Below are 23,948 nucleotides of genomic sequence, written 5' to 3'. Positions count from 1 at the left end.
TTTTCTAACATTTCTGACATTTTGAGACAATTTCTGTTCTATGAATATATTTTCTCTATTAAGTGGTATGACACTCCTGATTAGTGGTTTTTCAATATTGTTTTTCTGAAAATAGTTTTTTACAATAGATCCATCCACAAAACACAACAATCCTATTGTGAGTTTGCATCCAGAATATACATCAGTCTAGCAGGATAATTATAATACAAGAAACAGTGTGCGATGCACTAAATCCCCACAACACAGTGTGGTCCTGCTCACTTTGTACATCGGGAGATTCTTCCTGTACACTGTGACTTCTTGAAGAACATTCATAAGAAGACTGCAAAGATCACATTTTTGTCTTTTACAAGGAGTTGCTCAGCATCGATCAGAGGCATTGCTCCAGGTAGATTTTCAATAAAGACCAGTGGAGAGAGAGAGAGAGAGAGAGTGTGTGTGTGTGTGTGTGTGTGTGTGTGTCTCTGTGTCTGCATTTGTGTAGAGAGAGAAACAGCAAGAGTCAGAGAGAGAGAGAGAGAGAAAAACAGAGAGACAGGCAGACAGAGGTGACACATGCTTAGTGTGTTAGACTCCAGTGCACTCCCCACCATTCTCTTTCAATCTGAAGACAACACATAACATACATTTTTGATATTTTGATGTCATTTAGAGCATATGATTAATTATGCCAAAATGAATGTGCACAGATGCCACACACACACTCACAGCCTGGCTCATTAAATTAAAGTTCAGCAGGCATCACATTCAGTTGCACAGGATGAAGAAGTTGTGTAGATTTGTGGTACAACACTGGGTGCCCCCCATTACCAATACAGTTTTGTGCACTTACAGTGTTTATAGAGTAGAGCCCACGTTCAATGTCTTCATATCAAATAAAAAATAGTCCATCTGAAATTCCTCATTCTCTCCTCTTCTGTTTAATGTGACATGAAGGGCTGTCCCTGCATGACATGGACCTGCTCTTGGGACTGCGAGGGAGCTCCCAGGGGCAGACTCAGCCCAGCATCCAGCCCAGCCCCTGGCCTCTTTCTTTGTGCTGGGCAGTGGTACAGAGGGCAGTGACCGCAGTCATGGAGGGGCTGTCATGGACCCCAGCTCTTGAGCGTGAAGTGGAAGTTTGTTTTTAAAAGTTTTATGCTCTGGGCCAACCCTGTGGCTCAATCAGGAGAGTGCAGCGCTCTGAACGCAGGTTTGTATCCTATATAGGGATGGCCAGTGCGCTCACTAGCTGAACGCAGTGTGGACGACACCAAGCCAAGGGTTGCGATCCCTTACTGGTCACAAAAAAAAAAAAAAAAAAAGAAAAAAAAAGAAAAAAAAAATATGCTCTGGATGGTTTTACTGCTTGAATGCTTACCATTATAATTGAGTAGCTTTAAGGATTTCTTTAAAAATCAGGGATAACTGATGAAATTAGAGGTTTAAATGAAGGATTAACATCCATAAAATTTGGATGAGAACTGAATGTAGATAGGAAAAATTTACACTACAAATGCACAGGACTTACTCTGTGACAGGGGCATTTAATAGTCTTTTGCTCTTTCCGAAATACTTAGAATCAGTTTCCTGAGTAACGCACAAGGCATCATTTTTTGAAGAGTCCCTGTGGGTTCCCATGTGCTGTGTCTTGTATCAGAGGGTGGACAGAGCTCAAGGTAGGCTTGAAACTCATAGAACAGCAACAATGTAACAATGTAAAAAGCTCTCAGGTGTGATGAGAACCACATGACAGGACAGGGTACAGGGAAAGAAAGCAGGGGTTCTGCTGGGATCAGTGCTGGGAAGCAAGAGCCAGAGCCTGGGTTTATGGCGCAGAGTTGGGCTGCACCAAGACAACCCAGAAGATGGGAGTTGAAGGAAGGTAGATCTGGGCTCAGAAAGCTAGGGACACATTTCGGTTATTTCAAACTCACCAGGTTCTCTCCTATTCCATAATTGCATTTTAAATAATTTTAAGAAAAACGAAACTATACAGGCACTTAAAAAATTAGAAAGTTTCTCACCTAAGTTTATAACCACTTATAAGAACACAGCTCCCAACATGCAAATTTTCCTTCAAGCTCTAGTGTAAATGTGGATGCTTGGGTGATGGAAGCTCACAGGTCTGTCCTCAGACAGGGCTCAGGTCTCTGTGAAAGGCAGAGTTGAGATCTAACTGAAGATGAGACTGTGGGGTCTTCTCCTTTACCTGGTGACAACTTCCAAATGTGAGTTTGTCAGATGTCAGGCACAGGTCTGTGGGATGGTCATGACTGCACATGACTGACAGTGATTGATTCTCCTTGTCACCAGGTGTCCTGTCTGAGGTGCAGCTGCAGGAGTCGGGCCCAGGACTGGTGAAGCCCTCGCAGACCCTCTCCCTCACCTGCATCGTCTCTGGTGACTCCATCACAACCAGTAATTCCTACTGGAGCTGGATCCACCACTCTCAGGGAAGGAGCTCGAGTGGATGGGACGCATCAGTTATGGTGGAAGCACATATTATAACCCGTTGATCAAGAGCCGCATCTCCGTCACCAGAGACACGTCCAAGAATCAGTTCTCCCTGCAGCTGAGCTCTGTGACCGACGAGGACACAGGCGTGTATTACTGTGCTAGAGACACAGTGACAGGAAGTTAGTGTGAGCCCAGACACAAACCTCCCTGCAGGATACAGGAGGCATCTGGGCTGCAGGGGGCGCTCAAGGCCCACCCAGCTCCTGTGCCCCATGGAGCAGGTGCAGAGAGGGGATGGGGGGCTCCTCTTGGGATCTGAGGTTTCCTCTGCTCTGCTGACTCCCAGATGCCCACAGGGTCATTTCCTGCTTTGTTCTTTGTGACTCTAATTTCTCATGTTCTCACTCAAGCAACACAGAGTGAAGTAACTTTCCTCATTTGTAGATAAGATGTTTCCATTCACTGGGGACATTTTTCCCCCTCAGGTTTTAACATGACCTGTTCTCTTTCCTGACACAGAAATCATTGTAAGGATTCTTATGTTCCTTGGATCAAGAATATTTTTCCCTAAAGTTTACCTAAGTCCAGATGCAAACTGTCCAGAAATGGGCCTTTTTTCTCAGCCAAGCCCACATCCCATCATTGTTATAATCACCCTCCATGACCTCAGCCCACAGGGTCTCTGTCCTCCCTGGGATAGTAAAGCCTCTGGATCCTCATCCACACCATGGACACTGATGTTCAGGATTTGTCCCACTCTCTGTCCATCCTTCAGTGTCCCAGATAGAGAAGCAGTTGCTTGAGGGCCAGACACAGCTCTCATGTTTCCATGTACACAATTCAGGGTGACAAGCACAGTGATCAATCCCACCAGAGACCTGCTAGGCTGAATTTTTGGTCTGCATCTGTCAAAGTAGGCTTGGGAACTGTCCTAAGATGTATCTCTCAGCTTCCTTGGGAATAGTCCACATAGATAATGAAAACCAGATAGACAAAGTCCTAATCCCTGCCCACTCTCTGATGTCCCCAAATTATCCCTCACACACATTTCCCTGATATCGCCATCTGTAGAGCTAGGGCTAGGGCTCACAGACTACTCAAGTCTGTTGCACAGACTGAGTCACAAACCCTCCACACACAGGTGTACCAGCTGGGTAGTAGGAAAAAGGTCCTTGGAGCCATGGGTAAAAGATTAATAGGCTTTATTCAGAGCTAGGAACAGGCATCCTAGCGGCTTCTCTGAGAGTTCTGAGAAGCACTGTAGATCAGACCTGTTAGTCCTTTATACTCAGGTCCATAACCCAAGACCCTGGGTGCCCAGATGCAATTACATTGACAACCTCAACTTTTTTCTTTTTCTTTTTTTTTTGAAGCTCTTACAACGAGAAAATGGAGGGGACACATCTGGGTGGGAGGGGGGAGAGGGAGGAGGGAGGGAGGTTTTGGTGATGGGACACAATAACTAACTACATTGTATATTGACAAAATAAAAATAAAAAATAAATAAATAAATAAAAAAGTAGTAAAAAGGAACACCTGAGGGTATTTACAGCAAATGCTCGGCAAGATTTTGAACATCTGAGGGGCCCTGACCATTTTCTTATATTTTCCCAATAATCCACTGCTTCAGGGTCCCTTACCATATAATCCATGGTTCAGAATCTTCTGGAATGTTCCCTTAGCTAGGACAAATGACCCTTATATTCATATAACCTATTGTCTGTCCAATATGCCTTAGACTTGTACCATAGTTCTGTCCTTTCAACAATTACCCACACATGCCCAGTTAGTAGTCATCACTGGTGTGAACTTCAGTGCATATTCAATAAGCAGACACATTGGTCACACGAACGTATGATGTACCCAGTCAACTCTGGTGCCCACAACCAGAACACTATGGGTGAAAAGACAGAAGGGTTATTGGTACCAATAGGGAGAACTCTTGCATCTCTGGTAAGACACATGCCAGATTGCCATCCTGGGAAAGATGGTTGCATGAATAAGCATCTTGTTTATGATAGCATACATTATCTGCTAACACTGTTGGATCTGTAGGTTCTACATGTAACACTACAGGGGAACTCATACTTGGCCATAATGACAATATAAACGTGCCCTTAGGAATAGAGCGCTCATCTGTTCCAGGCCATGTTACCTTTACTGGATTACTCCAGGTACTTATCATCCAAGGTGAAATTTCCAAATCGTCTACTAATCCTTTTCCCTTAGGTCCTATTAGGCCTACCCAGCATATATGGGGGGCTTCTATTCTCCAAGGCCATTCCCATCGTACTGTCTGTTCTAGTAGTAAACAGGTTGGGGCTGGTAAGAGAATATTTCCATTCTTGCCAAAAGCGCATCTCTAGTAGTGATTTGCCCTTGTTTATGTGCTGCAGCCCCATGCAACAGATCTTCCACTGGAGAGGGCCCGCGCTTGCAGGGTCTCTTATTTAGAATCCTGACTGTTGGCCATAACCGCCGTGTCCACCCCTTCAGGGACGGGGGTTGGGCAGATAGCCTTAGCTCCTGTTTTAGGAGACCATTGTATTCCTCAATCATCCCTGCTGCCTGGGGATGATATGGCACATGCAACTTCCACTGAATAAACAACAGGGAAGCCCACCTCTGAACCTCATGTCCAGTAAAGTGGGTTCACTGTCACACTGTGTGACTACAGGAAGGTCATACAGGGCCTCAAGGCTATTCAATGCCTTAATGGTGTTTACACTGTCTGAGGCCTTACAAGGATAAACAAAGAGAAGACCAGTAGCTGTATAAACAGCAGTGAAGATGTATCTGAAATTCTTCGACCTTAGCAGTGGTCTGACAAAGTCCACTTGCCATCAATCCAGGGGCACCCTTCCTCAAGTTATTTGCCCGTCTGTATGGGGCACCAGCTGGGGATGTGGACTCTATTGAGCACATTCTGAAAAAGCACAACAGAAATTCACTACATCTTCCAAGTCTGCAGGTAAGGCCCATTTTTGAGACTCCATCCACATGGATTTGCTGCCAGCATGCTTCATTCGTCAATGTAATCACTGGGCTACCTCTGCAGCTGGGGCTCTCTCTAGCCATCTTTGCCCAGTTCTCATAACTCTTGCCACATGGCTTGTCCCCACGGGGGTCAGTGGCCTACCATCCACTGTTGATACTTCTAAGTAGAAATCCAAAAAGTTAAAGCTTTGTACACAGCCCAGCTGTCAGTAGAGATGGTTAATGGCCCAGGCTCATTTTTTATCACCATCCAAACAGATCTCAATTCTGCCCATTGACTGCTTTGCCCTGTGCCATTTTCATACCACATAGTATCTGTTAAGGGCTGGACAGCAACAGCTGCCCATGATGCTGAAGGTCCCATGATAGAGCCATCTGTATACCAAGCTTGTTCTGTGATAGGTCCCTGTTCCTCATGGAAAGGTGTGGCCTCCACCTCCATGGGTAACAATTATGGCAAAGTTTCCTCCACAACCACGCCTAGCACAACTTGCAGTTCTTTGGACAGAGGACTCGTTGACACAGTGTTCCTTTGTTCTATATATGCTCCCCATTCAGACACAGTGGGAGTCTGAGCTACACCTGTTTTTAGGGCTGGTTGCCCACATGCGCAGCCAACCTAGTGTGAGATATGCTGTCCTTACTAGGACTTTGGCAGTTCCTGTGATAGCTTCAGTGTCCATCAAGGCAGTATATACAGCTGCTAGCTGTAGCTGTTTTTCTATCAGAGAATAGCATACTTCAGCATCCTTCCTGAGCTGAGACCAGAATCATGCAGGTGTTTGGAATCGGTCTTGTCTCTGCCACAAACCCCATCCTAACCCCTCCTGGGTTTTATGTACATCTAATTCAAAAGGCTTATTGGGATCAGCCACTTGTAAAGCCTGTACTCACTGTATTGCCCTCTTTGTAGCCTAAAAGCCGGTTCTACTTCCTCAGTCCAATCCCAGGGGGGTCCTTTATTAATGCATACATTGGGCATGCCATTTGAGCTGTATGGGGTACAAAAGCTCTCCAATACCACAGAATCCCCAAATATTTCTGTAGCTGAGCTACAGTTGTGGGTCGAGGGTATGTCTGTATCTTGTCTACAATAGCTTCTGGGATGACCCTCCTTTTACCCAACCAGACCACTCCTAAGAATTTGACTGACAGTCCAGGTCTTTGCACTTTGGCTGTGTTCATGGCCCACCCACATTGTTCCAAATGGCTTAGCAGCATTGGAGCTTTCTGAGTTAAATTTGCTAGAGAATCAGAGGTTAACAACACATCATCAATGTAATGAAACATTGTAACTGTGCTGGGCCTTGTCCTCTTGGCTAGTTCCCCAGCCACTAAACCATGACAGACAGTTGGGCTATGCAGATAACCTTGGGGCAGTACTTGAAAGGTCCACCGTATCCCTTTCCAGGTAAAGGTGAACTGATCTTGGCTATCAGCTGAGATTGGAATAGAGAAGAAAGCATTTGCAAGGTCCGATACATGATAAGTTCCCAGCTGAGTTGTCAGCTTACCCATCAAGTCATGAACCAAAAGCATGGCTGCATGCAAAGGAGGCACTACTTTGCTTAGTTCTTGATAGTCTACAGTCATTCTCCACATACAATTAGGTTTGTTCACTTACCATACTGGAGCATTAAATGGGCTTTTAGTCAGATGAATAATGCCAACTTTCTCTAACTCCAATATGGTGGCACCTCTCTCTGCATGTCATCCTTGCTTTACATTAACTACATGTCTTGGCTTGGGTAACACCTGTGGATCATACATAGCATATCCCCATAACACAGGCTTTACTGTCCATATTCATAGCTGAAACTCTCCAACTGTTGTTTGCAGGTGCAAACCATAAAGTACATCTATACCCAAGATGTATTCAGCTACTGGGGATACATATACAGTATACACACATAGGGGAAATTGTCCTATGCTCAATGGCAGTGACACGGCTTTGGCTTCAATAATATGTCCTCCATATCCATCTATATGAACTGTGGCCCCTGGAAACTTATCTGGATTGCCATATATCAGGCTAAATTCTGTGCCTGTATCCACCAATGCCAAAACATGCTGCACATTAGACCTTGACCAATATAGCACCAATTCAACATGAGGCCTCTGGTACTCACCTGCCCCAAAAGATAAATAGCTTTGCCTGTTCCCTAATCAAAATGAAACATTTCATCTGCCTCCTCAGGAGCAATCAAAAAATCCTTTAAATCCACCAAGTGTATTTTGCCACCTGTTTCATTTAGTGAAATGCTGTTCAGGGCACAATTCTTGCCACAAAGCCAACAGGACTGTATTTGGCTGCCAGTCAATTTCCTTGGAATCAACCCCTGCTGCAAGCAAGTCAAGCCCATCCGCTTATGGCTAGTCTTGCTTTGTCCCCTCAGGATATAATCCCAAGCATTTCTTGGGGGGTTGATCTTAGCCAACTTTCAGACCTTTTTTCTTGTCTTTTTTTCTCTACTTCACCCACGCTGTGTATCATGGTCATTACCACATGTATAGGAGGACCAATGTACGGGGACAGTATGGCCATCAGTTGCCCAAATGATGTGGATGGGTGATTCTGCAGCACTATGTCTCTCATGCTGCCTGTAAAACTTTCATTGTCTGGGCCAGGGATGTTTATATTAAACACAGACTGCTGCATCCCCAGCCCCTGAATTACTTGAATCAACTCAGAATGTGTTAGATATTTACTCACAATCTTGGGGAGTTCTCTAGTATTCCCTCACATGGTTCAGGTAGCTGCACTCACCCGTTCCATTAAGGAGTGATTACCTGGCCCTTGTGCATGTCTACAGCTATTCTGTAGCTGCTGCCTCAGGGAAGGGTGGCTGGTAATACAGGTCAAACATTCCATCCTCTTTTTTTGTGTGTGTGTGTGTCCGGTAAGGGGATCACAACCCTTGGCTTGGTGTTACCTGCCCTGCACTCAGCCAGTGAGTGCACCAGCCATCGCTATATAGGATCCGAACCCGTGGCGGGAGCGCCGCTGTGTTCCCAGCACCACACTCTCCTGAGTGAGCCACGGGATTGGCTCCAATCTTTCCATCTTCTTACGAGAGCACATCACACCATCCACCCCTGGGTCTCATAACCTCAGCACCCAAGCAGCCAGGAGCTCCCCTGTTTCTGCCAAAACTGTCTCTGTAAGTCAAATAATTCAACATGGGAATAAGGGAAATAGGTAGTGAACTGGGATACCTGTGGATTGTGTGCCAAGTGGCTGCCTGGTCCTATAGGGTGCTTACACTTCACTTTCTGGTGCACAACAGGTCATGCCTGGAGATTCACAGTCTCCCCCAACTCAACACTGGGTTTGTCGTTAGCCCTGGTGTGAGAAGCAGGGGTGGCCACCCACTGCGTGTCATCCTCCAGGACAATTATTCATGCTTCCAACAACTCTGCTTTCTTCTTCAAATTTCGATCAGTTTGAAACACACTGAGTAGTAGCCAGGCTCTGGTCAGCAGAAAAGTGACCATTGGGCACCACATACTCAAGGACAGCCACATTTCCTCTTCCTCCCAAGGGGTTCTCCGGGGATGCCCTGCTTCATGGAGTGCCTGGTCTATGCTGACTTGCAGTATTGTGAGCAGCAACCAGATACCAGGTGATGGGAAAGTGGCCAGAGGGTACAGAATATTCAGGAGGAGCCACATTACCTTCTTCTCCCAAGAGGCTCCTGTACCTGCCCCCAAACCCTGCTGACTATGCCAATTGTATAGGTAGGGCTAGGGCTCACAGACTGGGTCACAATCCCTCCACACACAGGTCTATGAGCTAGGTAATAAGAAAAAGGTCCTTGGAGCAGTGGGTAAAAGGTTAACAGGCTTTATTCAGAGCTGGGAGCAGCCGTCCTAGTGGCTTCTTTGAGAGTTCTAAGCAACACCGTGGATCAGAGCTGTTAGACCTTTATACTCAGGTCCATAACCCAGGACACCTGGGTGCCCATATTCAATTGCATTAAGCAGTAAAAATGTACACCTGAGGATATTTACAGCAAATGCTTGGCAAGATTCTGAGCATCTGAGGGGCCCTGACAATCTTCCTATATTTTCCCAACATGAGACATTCAAAATTTACTGTCTTTGCTATTTTGAAATTTACAGTCTATCATTGGCTATAATTTCTGTGCTATTATATGAATATCAAATATTCATCAATTCTTGGGGGAAGGAGAGTATGAGGAGATGTTGTTCTCCTTAACTTTTGAGGGATTATTTATCTGAATCAGGAATCGTGGGTGTTGGTGGTTGCAGCTTCCAACACTTTAAATATTTAAAACTTCTCAATGTTTGTTTGCTTTGATTCTGACAAGAAGTCCTCTGAAATGCTTAAGATTATTCTTTTATGTGTAAGCATTTCTTAAAACAACCACTTTAGATATATTCTGCAGTTTTAATGTGATAAAATTTAATATCTTGGTCATGGGTGTGTGTGCATGTGTGTGTGTGTGTGCACGTGTGTGCATGTTTGTGCATGTTTGTGTAAATGTGCATGTGTGCATGTGTGTGTGCGTGTGTGTGTGTGTGCACTTCATTTCTGTTGCTTTTATTTATCATGATGGTGCTCTGTGCAGTTCCTTCATCTGCATTTTTATGTCTGCCATCAGTTTTGAAAAATTCTCTTCCATTAATACTTCCATGATCTTATCAATGCTTTAGTTTTCAATATACAAATCTGTAACTAATTTTGTTACATATATTCCCAAGAATTTTTTTTCTGATTCTATTTTAAATGTGATAATTTTACAGATTTGATCTTTGGATAGTTCATTGCTAGTGCATAGAAGCACTACTGATTTCTGTGTGCTGATTTTGTGTCATGCAATATTACTAAATATGTTTATTAGTTGTCACAGTTCATAGATGGAGTCTTTAGGGTTTTTATATAATAGATCATGTTATCAGGAAACAAAAACAATTTTTATTCTCTTTCATAAATGGATGTCATTTATTTATTTTTATTACCTCAATGCTCTGACTAGAACTTCCAGTTTTATGTTTAATGGAAGTGGTGAGAGAGGGTGTTATTGTCTTGTTCTGCTCACACATAACAAACATAAACTTTCAATGTTAAGCTTGTTATTAGCTGTGGAATTGTCATATACGACATTTTATGTAGTGAAGGATATTATTGCTATAACAAATTTGTTGAATATTTTGTTAATAAAATAGGTGGAGATATATCAAATGCTTTTTCTATCTCTGTTGAAATGATCATATGTTTTTCTTCTCCTTCATTCTGTAAAGGCATTTATCATAGTTATTTACTTGCTTCTTTTGAGCCATCCTTGCATCCCAGAGATAAATGCTACTTAATATTGGTTAAGAATATATTATAAATCTAAAATAATTGAAACAGCTCAGTGATGACATACAAAAATACATAGAGCATATAGAACAGAAAGCCCAGAAATAAAACCAAAAATTTACATTCACCCGATTTTTAACAAAAGAACCAAGAAACCGCAATGCAAAGAGCAGTTTCTTCAAAAAATTTTGTTGGGAAAATTGGGTATTCAAATGGAGAATAATGAAATTGAACCCTCATACAAAAAGCAACTCAAAATGGAATAAGAAGTATATTTGAGTCCTGAAACTATGAAACTATTAGAAAAAAAAAACATAGAGGAAAATCTCTACAACTTTGGTCTGTGGAAAGCAGCAAGAGCTGTGGAAGGTGACACAGCACTGGTTGAGTGGGAAACTCAGGACCGTCTGCCCCCAGGGCCCAGCTCCATGGGCAGGTGCAGAGCAAGTCTGGGAGTGAGAAGGTTTTTTTTTTTTTTTTTTTTTTTTTGGTAGGGGTCTGCATTTTCCTTTTCACTGAGCAGAACTATGCCTGTAGACATCTTCCACCTTCCTATATTTAAGTAAACATGTCCCTAAACCCTGGACGCTGAGAAAACAGTTACTTCAGTGACTGTGGCATTTTCTTATTTGGAATCTGCTGTTTTACAAAAATGCACAGTCCTTGATTTTTATTAGTACCTCTTCTCCATTTCAAAGTCATTGTTTCTGGTGTGGATAGCTAAGATTACTCACTGCATGTCCTGGACTATCACAGGGGAACATTTTTTACATATGTTTTAATACAATTACACAACCTGTAACTGCCCCCAGCTTATTTTAAATAAAAAAGCCTAAAAGAAGTAATCAACTGAAAATGCCAATTTCAAATTGAGAAAGGAAATGTTCCTAACAGGGTTGGACTAGAATCCTAAATAATTAATCTGTGAGTCGTGCAGTGTCATTCCAAGAAATAAGAAATGGACCATCACCAGACAGTGGTACGTCGTGCCCAACCAACGTTCAGAATTTGCTGTGATCCAGTGACTCCCAGGTGCCTGGAGTTAGTCTTTGAACGGGATGGTCTACAGTGGTCATCCTGGAAGTGACTCATCACAGTACATTGGGTAAAGGGGAGGCAGGGCACAGAGTGTCCATCTCACAGGTCTGCAGTTGCAGGAGGAGCTGCACTTAAGAAAACACCACCGAGGAGTCACCTGTGACCTGAAGCAAGTGACGAGATCACGAACCTCAAGACTGAGTCTGATGTGACAGTCAAGGCTGACGTTGGAAGTGTCGGGGCAGGAGTGTGAGCAGAGGATTTCTAAATGGGATTGAGGAAGATTGAGATTTCTAGAAATTTCCACAGTAAGAGTTCTAGGCCAACATGATTTTGTCATATACTTGGTGGGGGTGCATCTTGTCTATGCATTTGCCATAGTGACTTGTCTCTCAGGAACAGGAAGGAGCAGGGGACTTTCTTTCTCTCTTAATAAATACATGCATATATATATACATGGGTATGTATATGCTTACACACAAAAATGGCACACACTCACATCTGAGTCTCATAGGAAACTCTATCTCTTCTGGAAGGAATCAACTAAAAGGGTCTACAAAATTCCAACAGTTTCACTTGAAGTCACACATAACAGGTTTGTGCGCAGAGAGACTGAGGCCACCAGCTGAGAGACAGCATCAAACAACAGACATGGTCAATGGAGCACATGAGGATCAAAGGGTCATGGACTTCTCCTGGAACCTAGAATCTCTTTAATTCAAAGGTTTCTTCATGTTCTGTGCTGTCAAACCCTCCACCTTCCATCTCCACTTCTCTTCATATTTGTCTGGAAACAGGAAGACCAGGCAGTGATGCACAGAAGAGTCTCTGAGGTTCTGTCTCCTCAGTTCCTCTCAGCAGCACAAGGTAAAAAGCTCTGCCCAGACAAGGACAGACAGAGACTGTCCCCTCTGCTCCCACACTTATATCCTCAGAGGCCTCCTCATGCAAAGCAGACGCCAGTGTCAGGCTGAAAGGCCAGCCCTGGCCTGAGCAGCCCCAGTCTCCTCCCACCAGGAGCCCTTCATCAGAGCATGGGTGTCCTGGGGCTGTGAGTGTTCCAGGGATTTCAGGAAATAGAACCTGGGAATGTGGTGGCTTCATGCGTGTTTGACTGACGGTGATACTTCTTGTCCCCAGGTGTCCTGTCCCAGGTGCAGCTGCAGGAGTCAGGTCCTGGCCTGGTGAAACCCTCACAGACCCTGTCCCTCACCTGCTCTGTATCTGGATTCTCTTTAACCAGCTATGATATGCACTGGATCCGCCAGCGTCCAGGAAAGGGGCTGCAGTGGGTCGATGCGATATGGAGTGATGGAAGCACAAACTATAATACAGATCTTAAATCACGAGTCAGCATCACCAGGGACACCTCCAAGAGCCAAGCTTATTTAACATTGAGCAGCCTGATAGTCGGGGACACGGCCGTGTATTACTGTGCGAGAGACACAGTGAGGGGAAGTCGCCGTGAGCCCAGACACAAACCTCTTTGTAGGAAGACAGGAGGGGACTTGGTGGTTGAGTGAACCCAGAACACACTACATGGAGAATTTCCACTGAGGAGCAGGTGCACAGGACACCCAGGGTTTCCTTTCAGTCCTTGGTGTTTCCTGTCTCTGGTCAGCAAAAGTCATACTCAGGAACTCTTGTTCTTGTTTTTTTCTTTTCCTTTATTTGCTTTATGTGTTTCCTTAAAATGTGGTTTCTCTTACCTTAAAATGATCAATGTAAAACAAAAATTAAGTTTAATGTGCTTTTTTTTTGTATGATGCTACAATTTACATGACATTATTTTCACCATTTTAACCATTTGATACTGGTTAGTGGCACTTCATATTTTCACAAGGTTTGTCAGCTGTCACCACTGTGTAGTTACAGAACATTTTCATCACCTGAGAAAGAAACCCCACCCCCTACAAGCAGTCACTGCTCATCCCACCCTCTCCAAGCCCCTGAAAACCACTAATGTGTTTTCTGTATCTATGGACATGCCTATTCTGGGTATGTTATATGAGTGGGATTATGTAACATGTGGCCTTTTGTGTGTGCTTCTTTTGTGTGGCGTAATATTTTCAAAGTTCATTCATTTTGTAGCATGTGTAAGTAACTTCATTTTTGTAGGTGAATTGTTTCCAATTGTATCAATTTGCCACATCTGTTTATCAATTCCTCAGTCAATGAACATTTGAGTTGTTCACTTTTTGGCCCCCATGAACAGAGCTGCTGTGAAGATTTGTGCACATTTGTGTTTGGACCCCTCTTTTCAGCTCTCCTGGGCCAATACCTAGGGGTGGAGTTACTGGGTCATAGGGTTGTCCTGCATTTAACATTTTATGTAACTGCCCAAATCATTACCACAGCAGCACTTGAGCTTTTCCTTAAACCCCAACGCTATGGAAGCTTTCAAGTGTGTACACGTCCATGGGGACAACGTTTCCTTTAAAAACATACAGCCATGTTAGTGCCTCTGAAGTAAACCCATGTGCGTTTATTTGTGTTTCCCTGATAACTAATGAAGTTGATGATCTCTTAATTTGCTCTTCAGCTATTTGCCTTATTTCTAGAAATGTGGATTCTATCACTTGCCCATTTTAAATTGAGATTTAATCCTTTTGTTGATATGTGTAAGATCTCTTTATAAATCATATTCTGGACAGGACCATGATGGCTGAAGTCCCTGTGGTCAGAGATGCTTTATTTCTGCCCATATGACTCCAACACATGATAAAACCCAGGTGGCCCCCTTTCCTCCCCAGCCATCTCTGATGGTGTGAGAGTCTCTGGAATGCTCCATCCCTGCTGCATTCAAGCAGCAATAACAGTGAAAACTCAGCCTTTATGAAATAAAGACAGGAAGAGAAACACCAGGAAGAACAGAAAAGAGGGAGCAGCAGGGAGAGGAGCAGGTGGGAGGAAACTGCTGCACCTGTGTGGAGACCTGGCTCACCTCCTGATCTGCAGGTGCACATAAAGGGGATTCACAAAACAGACTCTGAGAATGAATGGGGGTGCAGAACACAGTCTAGGGTACAAGCTGCCTCCTGAGAGGTATGCACAGGGATCATGACTGATCTGTGCTTCAAAGACTGTGTGTGTGTGCATGTGTGTGCGTGCATGCGTGTGTGTGTGTGTGCATGTGTGTGCGTGCATGCGTGTGCGTGTGTGTGTGTGTGCGTGTGTTTGTACCATGCTGGGAAAGATGAACTTACACCTGCTGAAAGCACAGCAGGACACTGAGCATGACTGAAAATGACTTTTTTAACCTTAAAGTATTTCTTTTTCCTATTAAAGGATGATAAAGCAAAGGAAATAAATCACAGTATATAAATGGTTATGAGCAAGAATGGTATTGTTATTCAAGTCTACCATGGAGGTGCAGGAAGAGAAATTATAAAATGGAAAAGAATCAAATGGTGGGGGTTGATGGAGAGAGGGAGATCAGGGCTGCCTCAACAGGTCAGAGGTGGACAAGGTCTCAAAGGCTGTGACACCTGTTGTCAAACAAGGGGGGGATGCACTTCAATTTTCCCCAAGCCTCCCTCCCAGAGAAGAGCGACTACCAGGCACTTTATGATGGAGTGTCCTCAGGTGGATACAAGAGCAGTGGGATGTCTCCAGCCCATGCACTTGGGCACAAGCATTACTTAGCCCCTCCCGCTCTTCTGTCCTCTGCATCCACCAAGCCACGTGTTTATCTGATCTGTGTCCCTGCGTCAAGGCTGTGATGACAGCTGCATGCTCAGTGATGACAGCTGCATACTCAGGGATACAGCCTGCATGCTCAGGGATGACAGCCGCATGCTCAGGGTTGACAGCCTGCATGGTCAGGGATGACAGCTGCATGCTCAGTGATGACAGCTTCATGCTCAGGGATGACAGCTGCATGCTCAGGGATGACAGCTGCATGCTCAGGGATGACAGCTGCATGCTCAGGGATGACAGCCCTGCATGCTCAGTGATGACAGCCCTGCATGCTCAGTGATGACAGCCCTGCATGCTCAGGGATGACAGCTGCATGCTCAGGGATGACAGCCCTGCATGCTCAGGGATGACAGCTGCATGCTCAGGGATGACAGCCCTGCATGCTCAGTGATGACAGTCTGCATGCTCAGTCATGACAGCCCTGCATGCTCAGGAGCGTGCAGAAGATTTAGATGAGGACTGTGTGCATCCTCTGGTGCCTGAGACCAGCTCTTTGAAGAGGCTTGGATGCACACGGTCACTGCACTTCCTCATTCTTGGGTGTTGAGGGCTCCTGGCACATGCGAACTTCCCCCAAGCTCTGCTTGTATCAGGGTGACGATGCTGGGGATTGTCAGATTTCTCCCTCAATCTCTCATCATCCTGTGTAGTTTCTCTGTGAAAGACATTGTTCTGTCTCTCAAGAAGATGAACATTTTACCCTTTTTCCTTTGTCTGCTGACAGCTTCCCAGTGTGAGCATCAGGGTTTCAGAAACGTGATAGGAGGAGTGTGCTGTGTGACAGTCACGAGGATTTTCCCTCTTTTTCCAGGTGTCCTGTCCTAGGTGCAGCCACAGGAGTCACGCCCAGGACTGGCAAAGCCATTGCAGACCCTCTCCCTCACCTGCACCATCTCTGGTTACTCCGTCTCCAGTGGGTATGGCTGGAGCTGGACCTGCCACCCTCTGGGGAAGGGGCTTCAATGGCTTGGATATAGTCACTACAGCGGATCATCATGGAGGATAAACCATGGCCCCTTGACTCAGGGCCACATCTCCACCACTGCTGAGGGGCCCAGAACTAGTTCCCGCTGCAGCTGAGCTCCGTGACCGCTGAGGACACAGCCATGAATGACTGTGCAGGAGACACAGTGAGTGTCCAATTTCCCAGCACCATATATTGAAGAGTCAGTATCTTCCCCAATGTACGTTCTTGCTGCACTTGGCAAAGATCAGTTGGCTGTAAGTATGTGGTTGATTCCTGGGTTTTCTCTTCTGTTCCACTGATCTGAGTGTCTCTCTTTATGTCAGTACAACACCATTTTGGTTGCAATAGCTTTGCACTATAATTTGAAGTCAGGTAGTGTTATGCCTCCAGCTTTATGGTTTTTTTTTTTTTCTTACGATTGCTTTGGAAATCTGGTGTCGTTTGTTATTCCATATGAACGTTTGGGTTGCTTTCTGTATCTCTGTGAAGAATCCCATTGATACTTTGATGGGAATTATATTGAATCTGTAGATTTCGGGGGGAAGCATGAACATTTCCATATGCAGTAAAATGAAATTGGACCTGCACCTCTCACCATATACCAATACCAATACAAAATGGATTAATCTTAATTATAAAACCTGAAACCATAAAATTATTAAAGGAAAATATAGGGGAAACAGTCCAGGTAATAGGACTGATCAAAGACTTTATGAATCCGACCCCAAAAGCACAAGCAACAAAAGAAAACTTAAACAAATGGTATTATATCAAACAACTTCTGTACAGCAAAGGAAATAATCCAAAGTATGAAAAGACAACCTCTTGAATGGGATAAAATATTTGTAAATGATACACCTAACAGGGCAATAATATCCAGAATACACAAATAAACAGCTACACATTAAAATAAATAAATAAATAAATAAAATAATAATCATAATCATCATCATCATCATCATCATCTTCTTATTAAAAAATTACCAAATGAAACTAATAAATATTTTTCAAAGGAAAGCATACAAATGGCCAGCAGGTACATGAAAAAATGTTCAGCATCACTAGTCATCTGAGAAATGCAAATCAAAACCACATTGAGATATTATCTCATGCAAGCTAGACTGGCCGTTATTAACAAGACCGAGAAAAGCAAACACAGGTGAGGTGAGGATGCAGGGAAAGGGGAATTCTCCTAAACTGTTGTGGGGACTGTAAGTTAGCACAGCCATTATGGAAAACAGTATGGAGATTCCTCAGACAACTACGGATATCACTACCACATGATCCAGCAAACCCACTGCTGGGTATATATCCAGAGGAAGGGAAGTCATCATGTTGATGGGACACCTGCACTCCCATGTTCATCACAGCACTTTTTTACAATAGCCAAGATATGGTGTCAACGTAAATGTCCATTGACAAATGATTGGATAAGGAAAGTGTGGTATATGTGCACAGAGGAATACTACTCAGCCATTAAAATTAAGGAATTTTTTCCCTTTGCAGCAACATGGATGATCCTGGAGAAAATTAAGTTAAGTAAATTAAGCCAGAGAAAGAAACAGTAATAGCACATTCTCACTCATAACTGTGTGCTAAGAAGGAAGGAAGGAAGGAAGGAAGGAAGGAAGGAAGGAAGGAAGGAAGGAAGGAAGGAAGGAAGGAAGGAAGGAAGGAAGGAAGGAAAGGAAGAAAGAAAAAGAAGGAAACACACAATGCCACAATATGTTAAACTTTCCAAAGGACAGAACAGGGCTATGGATACTCATGATGGGGGTCAGGAGGGAGAGAGGTTGGGAGTAACAGGTGAGGTTGTGTACATGGACAGAGATTATGATTTGGAATGATGAATATGCTAAAAATAATAAATATTTAAAATATGGAAATATGTACTTTCAAAATATTGGAAAAACTTTTGTTTTTCTTATGAAGTTATGCTCATTTCTTACATTTTTTTATTATTGTTATGTTCTTGTACTACATCTTGTTTTATATTTTCTTGTTTAGTGTGGTTTTCTGAAAAAAAGCATAACTAGTGACCAGCTCATGAACTGTCAGAGGTTATACTTAAGTAACTTGATGTTAACAATTCCACCCTTGATAGATTTGTCCATGTCTTGCTTAACTCATCCAAAGTTCAAGGAATCTAGAAGTCCTTCAAAGGTTTTACTTTCTGTGGCCTGAGACTTTTCTTTCATCTGGAAGCTGGTTGTTCACTAGGATTCTGTCTGGTGAGCCATGAGTATGTGCTGGGTGGAGATGACAGCTGCCTCCACTAACATTTCAGACTGTGACGGCCTTTCCTGAGGCTCAGGGCTTCTCACACGTGTGCCCCTTCCCTTGTGTGCCTTTTGCCAATTTTAAGAGTCTTCAAATGTAGATTTTTGCATTTTTATCTAGATTGCATGTTGTTTTTCTTGTGGAGGGCATGTTACCTGGTTTTCATTGACCCATTCCTGAAGACACACCGGGACCACTGTGAATTCATGTCTTCATGTGTCACTAGGAAATGCAGAAATCATTAATGATAAGAAGTGGACTGAGGACCCTGCATGATCACGACACTTCCCTTAGACGTGACCTTGATAAAAGGGCCAGAAGGTGGGACAGTGGGGTGATTATCATCACAACTCCTCTCACTGTCCGTCGTCCAGAACTTCACCTCACATTTCCAACTCCATCTGCAGGGCCCCTGGGAAATGAAGCTTAACTCAGTGCCTGGGAAGAAAAAGTGAAAAGTCCATTTGATGTGCATGCGTGTCTTCCCATCTTTTGCTTTGTTCCATATCTAATTATGTCTGCCCAGGTGTCACTTACACTTGGTGAAATCAGAATACTCCTCCGAGTAGCCGGTCAAAGTCAACCTCTAAAGGTGCTTCCAGTTTCTTCTCAAACATTCAGAAAGCTTGGAAATTGTTACCCTTATTCTAAGGACAAAAACAATGTACAGAAACTGAACATCAGTGCTGGCCATAGGCCCATCATAGCACTGAAACTGCAGATAAAACTGCTGCCCTAAAAACTGGAAGGGACAGGCACATCCAAAGTGACAGGTGAGACCTTTTAGCCTAAATCTGAAGCTGCCACAGGTCCAATCTGGAAAAACACTTCCATAAAATTTCTATAAATGGATGAGGACAGTTGTGGAGCATGTGAGGGTGAGAGCTCCTGGGATTTGCACACGCACATCATTGTGGCCTTTCCTTCCAGGAATCTCCAGGTTCCCAGGTTGAGGACTGAGATAGGTCCCCTCGTGCATCTGTCACGTGCAGGACTAATACCTGAGATGTGCATCCACAGCCTTCACCAGGAAGATTCTCCTTCCCAGTAACATTTTCAAACCTAAATTTGAGAGAGAGAAGAAACTTATTCCCATTCTAGGTCCATATGCAGTGATTCTGTGTCACCTAAAGAGTGAAAACACTCAGAGGAGGTGAGATTCAAGGAAATAGAGGAAGATGCTTCAGCCACTTGAGTAGAGGGTGGAGGAAAATGAGTTGTCACATGAAGGGCCCTTGTGAAAGGAACATCATGGAGACATGAGAACACGAAGTCATCAATTTCATAAAAATATGTAACATTCTCATACCCAACTCTTTACCACTAGACCAGTGAAATAAGAGTGGATTAAATCTGAAAGTTGCAAATGCTCAGATTCTGAGGAGGAAAGCTCAGGGGAGCCCAAAGACAACACGCGAGAAACAATTGTAAACAGTAGGTAATTTAGAGGACTCTGAGAGCTACAACTATTAAAGATCCTCAGCGCCCCTCTCTCAGGCACTGCTCAGCCTGTGATCACCCCAGAGTGAGACTCGTGGGGACACCCGTCTCATGCAAGCACCGAGCTGAAGTCAGAAGCCCAGAGTTATCTCAACTGGGCCAGGAAGCAGATGTGTCTCCTAATCTGCTGTTGTTTAGTGAAGTTCTTTCCTGCCTCAGACTTGAGAACCACAAACACAATTCAGCCACCATGTGAGCCCATCTGTGCAGAAAAGATGTGGACATGATCCCACCAGAGACGTCTCCAACAGAAAGATGTGGGGGCAGATTCCCATTGCAGACACTGGCCCACTGGGGCCCTGACCCCCAAGCTCACATTTCCACGACCCGGCTTTCTAGATCAGCTCCTGCTTCTGCTCCTGCTCCTTGGGAGATGAACCATTGAACCCCGTCTGTGGCTTTGCCCTGGGGTCCTGACTGTGTTCTTGAGTCAGGGGACAACAGGTGTGTAGGTCTGGTGAACACTTTCCACACATCAAGGGTGTTAATTGTGGGTGACCTGATTGGGCTTGGCTCCTTGTGTGTGATCCTCTGTTCACTGAGCCTGGACCCTACTCATGGGCATCTGCAGGGGTCCCGGGCACTGGGTCAACAGGCAAACCAACTGTGTAGGCCCTTCCCAAGTCTCCACTTGAGTCCTGTTGCTTTGGTTCTGTTTGACAAAGCAAGACACGCACCCAGGACTAGAGTCATTGTGGGGAGCACTACCCATGTGCTAGGTACAGGAAGAAAGGACAGATTTTCCACCCATTATGAAGATAACTATCTACAGTGTGTGTGAGCCTGGGTTTGCAGGAGTGCATGTGGGATGGGTGTTGGGCCACATGTTTCTATACTTACAGATATTCTATGATGTGAACTTTTATGAGAAGAGCTTGACGGAGGTAAAAGACCCTCCCCAGGACCACTATTTCTGAAATCAGTGTGTGTATCTTCTGTATCCACTTCAGTGAAGGGGTTGCCTGGTGTTTTAATAAAATCTTGCCTAAGGTCTTCTTTCAGAGTTGACAGGGTTAAGAAAGTCGAATTCACTATCAAGAGATTATGTCAAAATCATATGGTGTTACTGAAGGAGCTTCTTGAATCCCAGGTACAGACATTTAAAACTGAACTAGAGAAACTGGGAGAACACACCGTGAGCCCAGATATAAACCTCCCCTGCAGGGTGGGAGATGGGTTGGAGGGGGCACTCAGGACCCATCCAGCTCAGACTCCAGACCCAGGAGCAGGTGCAGAGGTGGTTGTGGAGGGGTTCCTTTCCAAAACCTGGCTTTTTCTTTTTACGATGTATGTAAATACATGCATGATACACACACACACACGTGCATTTTAAAAAGACTACTGATGTTTGTAGGATTATCCTGTTTTAATGGGAGCAATTGTGTAACTCAAAAGGCAATGAGAAATACACTTAAAGAGAGAATTTCTGAAGTTATGCAAGCTTAATTGTAAGACTGTGGAGGAATGAGATGGCTTTGTTAACTCAAATATTGCAGAATTTTCAGTTTCACTCTTATCTTAGCATTAAGACATTGAGATTTCAGGAACAGCTTATGCTGCCTGGGCTAGGTGTGTGAAGGGGCAACTACGGATCTGAGTTTGTAGCAGGCGCATGGATCCAAGTTGATAAAAAATAAAGAAGTAACATGCGAATCAATCAATTCATTGAAAGTCTGTAAATACTGTCCAGAATTCGATTCTGTAGAGTTGGGAAAAAGACACAAACCTGTCCAAAGCTCACATTCCTGGACAAGGTTTGGAAACCCATGCGTTTGTCAAGGGCCCCATATGATTCGTATTGTCAGTGTAATCAGATGCACGTCCCTGCACCTCACTTCACAGGGCTAGTCTGAGAACTGGGCATCTCTGTATTGAACACTTGTGGAGCTCAGGACCCTCAGATAGGTGCTAGAGAAATAAACTCAGGAGGGCCCAGTAGATGCCACGTCTCTCTGTGCATCCTGCTGGCCACTCATGTAGAGCAGCCAGCAGTCACTCTCTGGATGTCACTGGGCTCTTCTGTCCTGATGAAACCAGATGGAGTCAAATACCTGCTCGGCATCACGAACACTGACAGAGCCATAAAGAAATCAGGTGATCTCCGTAATATTCACAGAGGTAGGTTCTGAGTGAGGAACGTGTTTTGTGGGGTTTGTCCTCTCAGGGAGGAGCTCTGTCCGCACAGCGTTCAGGGCATTGCAGGGGATGCATATGCTCAATCACAGTCAACTGGGACCCTCAGCATTGCCCTGCAGATATATGTTGACAAGGTGAAGAAGGGGGCTAGAGATGGGTTTTCAAATGAGTCTAGTATTTTCTATGAATGCAAAAAATAATAAAAATATCTTTTCCTAAAGGCATGTTATTCTTGTTTTTGTATGTGCGTGTTTTACTCTACGTTTGTGTGTTATGTGTGTTAATATGTTAGTATGTAGGATGATGTATGCATTAGTGTGTGCGTGCATTTATGCATTGTACTGAGTGTGTAATTTTGAGTTTTAATGTGCAGGTGTTAATGTGTGAGTGCATGTTTAAGTTTCACATAGTGGATGTTATTTTACGCATGTCAATATGTGTTATTTTGTGTGGGTCTATATTCTGTACTGCAGTGTATTTGTAAGTACGACTGTTTCTTGGTGGATTTATTTTATAGCTTTTGCATTGGCATGAAAATAATAAAAAGACTGGGCTTTTCTGTTTCTTCATAGTCGTTCTTGATTTTTCTACAAAAGGTTCAAGTGCTGCAAAAATCTTCCTAATCTCAACAAATTATGTTTATGTTATTCATATCTAGTCTCTCAAACTTTTCAATAATAAATAACCAATCTGAATGGCATGAGTTTATTACAGATTGATTTTAGCAACATTTGCACCTTTGTTTGCCTCTCAGAGGTCTATCCAGATCTTCTCATCAATGTTTGATTGTTCCATGTGTCCCATCTTTTTATAAATTCTGGAAGATCAGCTTGGTCCTTCATCGGCTGAATATATTGATTACATTCAGGATCAATGGATCTCTATCCACCATCTTCAAAGTCCACTTTGATTCCAAGAAAAACTGACATCACAGTCCTCCAAATAGAGTGAACCCCACACCCACCTTCTGGAAGAACCCAGCTGCCCTGCAGGAAGTGGTTTTTGCAACACCACGGGACATGTGACATTGAGTGCTGGGGTGTGCATCACTGAATGCTCCCATATTAGTGGTTCTGTATATTCTCGGTAGGTCAGATTATATCAAATAGGAGCTAGGATGTGAGGATCAGTCTGTGTAAAGCATCAGAATTTCTGGGACTTGGTGCTCTGGAGCACTGCTAGTGACCATGATGGTCAGAGAGGATGCATGTATTTACAAAGCACTTCTAGGAGAAATGCATGCCTACTTTAAAAACTTTAAATAGAATACCATATTGAATATTTCAATAAACATAAAAAATATGCCACAGAGTGAAGAAACCTATCATAAAACATGAGAAACTCTAAATGTTATTCTCATAGCACACAAGCAGCTCACACACCACACACACATGAACCTCAGGTTTTATTTTCATTCTGTTAATTGTTCCCTTCAGTGCACAGGTTTTGTCTGAAATTGCTTTGTCTCTTCCTGCTTTTAGTGTATTATTTAAGAAATTATTGCCGAGCCGGAACGAGTACTAAAAGCTCAACAACGCCATCTACTGAATCGGAAGTCCAAGATTC

General features: G+C 43.8%; 1 gene segment (V, D, J or C); it reads left to right on the top strand.

Annotated features, from left to right (window-relative positions):
* The first annotated feature begins 2,452 nt into the window (after positions 1–2,452).
* On the top strand, positions 2,453–18,269 carry LOC103609346. The segment is given in 3 exon segments: positions 2,453–2,618; positions 12,941–13,244; positions 18,245–18,269. Coding segments are annotated over 3 exon segments (495 nt in total).
* The last annotated feature ends 5,679 nt before the right edge of the window (positions 18,270–23,948 follow it).

The sequence above is a fragment of the Galeopterus variegatus genome, unplaced genomic scaffold (assembly GCF_000696425.1).
Source record: "Galeopterus variegatus unplaced genomic scaffold, G_variegatus-3.0.2 Scaffold9507, whole genome shotgun sequence".
Taxonomy (NCBI): domain Eukaryota; kingdom Metazoa; phylum Chordata; class Mammalia; order Dermoptera; family Cynocephalidae; genus Galeopterus; species Galeopterus variegatus.
Note: the sequence above shows the minus strand (reverse complement) of the source record. Positions and strands in the feature narration are given on the sequence as shown.